The 6,862-nt window shown below is 41.3% G+C and overlaps 1 protein-coding gene across 1 annotated transcript in view; it reads right to left on the minus strand.

Annotated features, from left to right (window-relative positions):
• LOC115302018 (RNA polymerase-associated protein LEO1) overlaps positions 1 to 6,202 on the minus strand; it is a 40,042-nt gene extending 33,840 nt beyond the window's left edge. Inside the window, exon 1 of the mRNA XM_029952007.1 lies at positions 5,974 to 6,202. Within this exon, the coding sequence (XP_029807867.1) occupies positions 5,974 to 6,031 (58 nt within the window). The 5' untranslated portion in view covers positions 6,032 to 6,202. The remainder of the gene's footprint in view (positions 1 to 5,973) is intronic.
• Between the last annotated feature and the right edge of the window lie 660 nt (positions 6,203 to 6,862).

Raw genomic sequence — 6,862 nt, forward strand, 5'->3', positions numbered from 1 at the left:
ACAACAAAGAGGCGACCTAATTAAAAAATGGACAAAGGACTTGAAATGACATTTGTCCAAAGTTACACAAACAAATGGCCGATGAGCACAGGAAGAGTTTGTTCCACATCATTAGCCATTAAGAAATGCAAACTGAATACACAATGAGATACCACTTGACACCAACACAGATGGCTACATTAAAAAAAGAAAAATGTAGAATAAGTGCTACTGAGGATGTGAAAAAAATGAAACCCTCGAATATTGCTGGTAGTAACGTAAAATGGTCCAGCCTCTGTGGAAAATGGTGTAGGGTAGTTGGTCAAAAGTTAAAGAATTACCATATGACTCAGCAATTCTACCCATATGGACACACTCAAAAAGAACTAAGTGCTGGAAAACAAGCACTCAAATACTCGTACACAAATGTTCATAGCAGGGGCACCTGGGTGGCTCAGTTGGTTAAGTACATGACTTCAGGTCAGGTCATGATCTCATGGTTTATGAATTTGAGCCCTGCATCAGGCTCTGACCAACAGCTTAGAGCCTAGAGCCTGCTTCGGATCTTCTGTCCCCCTCTCTTGCTGTCCCTCCCCAACTTGTGTGCTCTCCCACTCACTCTCTCTCCTTCTCAAAAATAAACTTAAAAAAAAAGTTCATAGCAGCACTATTCAGCCAAAAGATGGAAACACTGTAAATGTACTAACTACCAAATTTCTCACTTTAAAAATTTTATGTTTTTTATTTATTTTTGACAGAGAGAAAGTGAGACACAGAATCCAAAGACAGGCGACAGGCTCTGAGCTAGTTGTCAGCACAGAGCCTGACACAGGGCCCAAACCCATGAACCATGAGATCATGACCTGGGCCAAAGCCAGACGCTCAACCAACTGAGCCACGCTGGTGCCCCACCAAATTTCTCACTTTAAAACAATTAATTTTAGGGGGGCCTGGGTGGCTCAGTCAGTTAAGCATCGGACTTCAGTTGCAATCATGATCTTACAGTTCATGAGTTTGAGCCCCATATCAGGCTCTGTGCTGTCAGCATGGAGCCCGCTTAGGATCTGTGTCCCCCTATCTCTCTTCCTGCCCCTCCCCTACTTGCACTCTCCCTCTCTCTTCCTCAAAAATAAATAAATAAATAAACTTAAGAAAATGAAATGGTTAACTTTATATGAATTCACATTAATAAAAACAAATGGGCAAAATTAAGAAATTCCCAAACAAAAGAGTTTATTGCTAGTAGGCCTGCCTCCTAAAGGAAGCCCAGCCAGCTTAAATGAAGCGATGCAACAACAGTAGTTTGAATGCACCTGAGGAAATAACAACAATAAGGAAACTAAATAAGTTATTATAAAAGTTAACATCAATGTGTTTCTAGCAACTCCCTTTTTGATTAGATTTCAAGCACAGTCACATAAAACAGTAATTATAAAACCACATCACTGGGAAGACAATATAAAGATATAATTTGTGACAATAACAACAAAGGCAAGAAAGGATGAACTATGTAGAAAAAAATGTTCCTGTATACTACTAAAATTAAGTTGATATTAATCCAAACTAGATTATTATAATTCAAGATGTTAATTGTAATCACCAAAGTATCCACTAAGAAAAATACTAAAAACTATACAGAAAAATACACAAGAAGGAAATCAACAGTACCCTAAAAAGAAAATCAGTCTTAAAAGAAGAGACTGGGCACCAGAGTGGCTCAGCTTCCTAAGCCTCCAATCTTGATTTTGGCTCAGGTCATGGTCTCACAGTCTGTGGGATTGAGCCCAACATCAGGCTCTACACTGACAGCATGAAGCCTGCTTTGGATTCTCTGCCTCCCTGTCTCTCTGTCCCTCCCCCTACTCACTCACTCTCTCTCTCTCTCTCTTTCTCTCTCTCTCTCTCTCAAAATAGAGAGCAATATAAGAATTGAGGAACAAAAAAAATATATATATATAGAAAACAAATAGCAAAATGGCAGAAGTCATTCCTTACCAGTAATTATTTTAAACAGAAATGATTAACCTCTCCAATGAAAAAGCAGGAATTGGCAGAATATATTTTTTAAATGATCCATTGTCTACAAGAGTCTCACTTTAGAACCACATATCCAAATAGATTGAAAGTGAAAGGATGGAAAAAGATACTCCATGTAAATAGTAACCAAAAGAGAGCTATAGTAGTTATAATAATATTAAACAAAGTAAATCTTAAGGCAAAATTGTTACAAGATTTTAAAAGGACATTATGAAATAAAAGGGTCAATCTGACATGAAGATATAACAGTTGTAAACATACATGCACCTGAAAACAAAAACTGACAGAACTAAAGGAAAAAAATAGTCCAAAAATAACAGGTAGAAACTTCAATATTCCACTTACAATAAAGCCAGAACTAGGCAGATGATCAGTGAGGAAACAGAGGACTTAAACACTGTAAACCAAGCACATATACAGACATCAATACAACATTCCACCACCACCAAAAGAGTATACATTCTTCCCAAGTGCACACTGAACATTCTCCAGATTAGACCATTTGTTAAGACCCAAAACAAATTTCAACACATTTAAGAAGGTTGAAAACACATGAAGTATCTTTTCTGACAACAATGAAATGAAACTGAATTCAGTAACAGAGGCAAATCTGGAAAATTCATAAGTGGAAATTAAACAATGCACTCAAACAAGGGCTCCAAGAAGAAATCACAGGGGAAATAACAAATATTTTCAGATGAATGAAAATGAAAATACAGGATACCAAAAGGTAAGGAATACAGAGAAAGCAGTGCTGAAAAGGAAATCTGTAGCTGTAAACACTTACATTAAAAATGAGAAATCTCAGGAGAGCCTGGCTGACTCAGAAGGTAGAGTGCATGAAGAATCTTGATCTCAGAGTCATGAGTTCAAGCCACATGATGGTTATAGAGCTTACCGAAGGAACGCAGGTAGGCAGACAGCTGGGTGGTTTAAGCATCCCCGACTCTTTTTTTTATTTTTATTTTTTTATTTAAAAAAAAATTTTTTTTAATGTTTTGTTTATTTTTGATACTGACAGAGACAGAGCATGAGAGGGGGAGGGGCAGAGAGAGAAGGAGACACAGAACCGGAAGCAGGCTCCAGGCTCTGAGCTAGCTGTCAGCACAGAGCCTGACGCGGGGCTCGAACCCACGAACTTGAGATCTGACCTGAGCCGAAGTCGGAGGCTTAACTGACTGAGCCACCCAGGCGCCCCTAAGCATCCCCAACTCTTGATTTCAGCTGACAGGGCGGAGTCAGCTCAGGATTCTGCACCCCTCCGCCCCTCAATCCCTCCCAAAATAAATTTATTTTTAACTTTAAAAAAATAAAAATGTAAAAAAGAAAGAAAAAAAATCTCAGACTGATAACCTAATCTTTTACTTTAAGTGACTAGATAAAGCAGAGGAAGAAAGAGAATCTTAAGCAGGCTCAGCACAGAGCCCCGACATGGGGCTCAATCCCACAACCCTGGGATCATGACCTGAGCAGAAATCAAGAGTTGGATGCTCAAATGACTGAGCCACCCAGGCACCCCAAGAAAAGTGAGCATTTTTTAAAATGTTTATTTTTGAGAGATGGAGGGCACAGGCAAGGGAGAGGCACAGAGAGATGGAGACAGAATCCAAAGCAGGCTCCAGGCCCTGAGCTGTGAGCACAGAGCCCGACATGGGGCTCAAACCCACAAACCAAGGAGATCATGACCTGAGCCAAAGTCATATGCTTAACCAACTGAGCCATCCAGGTGCCCTGAAAAGTGAGCATTTTAACTGATGCAGGAAAGCCATTTGACAAAATCCAACACCATTTCATGATAAAACTACTTAACCAACCAAGGACAGAAGGGAATTTTCTCAACCTGAAAAAGGGCATCTACAAAAACCCACAGCTAACATATGTAATTGTAATGGCAGAGATGCTTTCTCCCTAAGATCAGGAAATAGACTAGCATATCCATTCTCACCACTTCTATACAACATTGTACAGGAAGTTGTAGCTGGGGCAATAAGGCAAGATAAAGAAATAAAAACAACCAAACTGCAAAACAGGTAAAACAATCTGTATTTGCAGATGACAAGATCTCTTATGTAGAAAATCCTAAAGAATGCACACACACGAAAAAAACAAGTACAGCTACTACAGTCAGCAAGGTTGCAAGATACAAGATAGGCATACAAAAATCAGTTGTCTTTCTATACACTAGCAATGAACAACCCAAAAATGAAATTAAGGTAACAATTTCACCTGAGATCCAAAAGAATAAATACTTAGGAATAAATTGAACTCAGGAGGTGCAAGATTTATACTAGTAAAGCTACAAAACGTTGTTGAAAGAAATAAAAGACACCTGACACAATTAGTTGAGCCTAGGTAGAGATTTTACCCATTGTGACGGCAAGATATTTGTCAGGTGTAGTTATTTTCCACAACTGTCTTAGTAATGAAATATGCTAGGCATAACAGGAATTACCCTGTCACATCCATACTACTTTCAAGACCAAAAGGCAACCTTCAAGGATAGATTTGTAAGTAAATCCTACAGTGTGTGTCCTATTTTCTAACTGTAACATGGAAGAAAGAAGCCACGGACTCACATGAAAGTAAAACATGAAGCCCAGAAAAGCAACCATCTCCATACATCACTTCCCCATACACTGAGTTGGCAACAGGAAAGCAATGTACATCTTACTCAACTACTGCTTCTTTCCATCCAGCTATTTGTCAAATATGTATTAAGCATCCACATAAACAATGGGGCGAGGGAGACCACCTTTTCATCTTTCTATCCTCAACAGCTATCAAAGTAGCTGGAACATAATAGGGGATTAACATTCATTCATTATGAATGAATGAACAACTTCATGACAGTGAGTCATGGGAGAGTTCACAGGGAACTGTGCTTTGAGAGGTAAATGGGACACAGACAAGTAAAAATAAGGGGGAAATGAAAACATTGGCAAAGGTAATGGAACAAGAGTTAGGATTCAGGACTCTAGATTTCCAGACTTATCCTAACTAGAACCTCCTGGATACCCATCTCAGTGGAGCCCTCACAGTAGATTTCCACCTGGTGCTCATTTAACTACACTCTAAAAATTTTATAGAAGTAAACTGGAGTTAGAGAAAAAAACCACCACCAAAATAACGCACTTGCTAAGGGGGAAAAAAAAAAAGCAGATACTGTTACTTTGAGCCCGAGGGGTTACAAGAATTCTGAAGTAGGCCTTGGGGCCTTTCTTACTTCAAATAACTCCTGTTCATATTTCAAACTCAAACATCCACAGTCCTTGTCCCAGAAATACTTTCATGCACCATTAATCATTCATTTAATCAACAAGTCCTTTCTCTCTCCTCCCCAAACACAGATCCCATATGCCCTCCAATCTAATACCATACACTCAAGAAATGCTGGTTTCTGCCCAGGTTCTCAGAAGACACATTGTCTCTGGTGCGTTAAGCCTATGTACAGCCCTACCTCGGTATCCTGCCAGTCTTCCTCACCACATGTCAAACCTCGCATCACACCACTCTCATTTCAATCAAGAGGCCTTTCTGAACCCCTCTGCAAATTCGTCCATCTCATCCCCATATTCTCGAGCACCTACTATCCATTCATTCAAAAACAGATCTTACTCTGCGCTGACTCGAGCAAGACGGGACAGAGCAAGACCCCAAGGTTCCTACGCGGGCTGTACAGGCTCTCCCGCGCCGCCACCTCTGCCCAGCGCCTCCACCCCACAATCTCCCAAGCACTGCATGTTCCACGGACACCAAGAACCCCGAGGCTCACACTCGGGTGTTTGTTCCTCCGATTCCCGCCTAGGGACGCTGGTAGGGCGCTGAGGCAGGAATGGAGGAAGCGCCGCCACCGTTCCGTAGCGCCTGAGGGTCCGTAGACGCGGAACGGAACTGCCTTCGGGCTCCTGCAGCAGAAGCCCCTAAAAGCACCCCTCCCCGAAGCCCAGCCGATCCCACCTTTACGCTCAGCATCGCTTTCGGCGTCGCTCCCGAAAAGGTCCTCCATATCCGCCATTGACCCCCACGGCCGCCGCTGCCTCGGCTGGGAGCGCCTCCGCGACTGTGTTTACGGCACGGAACCAACGAAACGCGACAGTGTCGCAAAGATTCGCCGAAAGCCTCCTTCCCTTCTGTGACCTGGTTTTTGCCTGCTCATTGACTCCCCTACGTCCACTGTGTGCACAAATCCCACCCTTCAGTCGATTTCTGTTCCTATTTGTGAGCACTCTCACCGAGGGAGGGGCGTCTCGGGTCTGGGTATCAGGGGCATGGGCGGGGCTTGAGTCGCTCCGCCGAAGGGCCTAAACCGAGTTAAACCTGCCACGAATCAGGCCTGACGTTCTTTGTTTCAGGCTAACTGAACGGTTCTCAAATTTTTGAAAGGGCCTTTCGTGTCGGTTCTGTCGCTATTTGACGTATTAGTAATTAAAGCAATTGAGTTCAAATATAAAATTTACATTCAAAATGTTTAACAGGTTAACATAAATAGTATTTTAAAATTTTAAATGACTATATTCTTTCCAAAACCAAAAAATTAGAAGAATGGAATTGTTTTACAGTTTTGAAAAGATCTTTAACGTCTGGCTTAAGAGAAAACAGCTTAATTCTCATACCTACTTCTACACAGTCTACTGGGAAATGTTTTGGTTGATTGAAGGCATGTGAAGAAAAATCTAGCCTCCTACAGGCAGGGAGGACCTTTCAGATCCCTTGAAAGGGTCTTCTTCAGAACACTTTTTGACAACTACAGTTTAAGAGCAGTGCATCTCGAACAAATTTTCCATCCTAACCCATTATACACTTAATGTATAAAATGAAACAACTATTTCACAAAACAATACTTCTT

Source organism: Suricata suricatta, chromosome 9, assembly GCF_006229205.1.
Source record: "Suricata suricatta isolate VVHF042 chromosome 9, meerkat_22Aug2017_6uvM2_HiC, whole genome shotgun sequence".
Classification (NCBI taxonomy): domain Eukaryota; kingdom Metazoa; phylum Chordata; class Mammalia; order Carnivora; family Herpestidae; genus Suricata; species Suricata suricatta.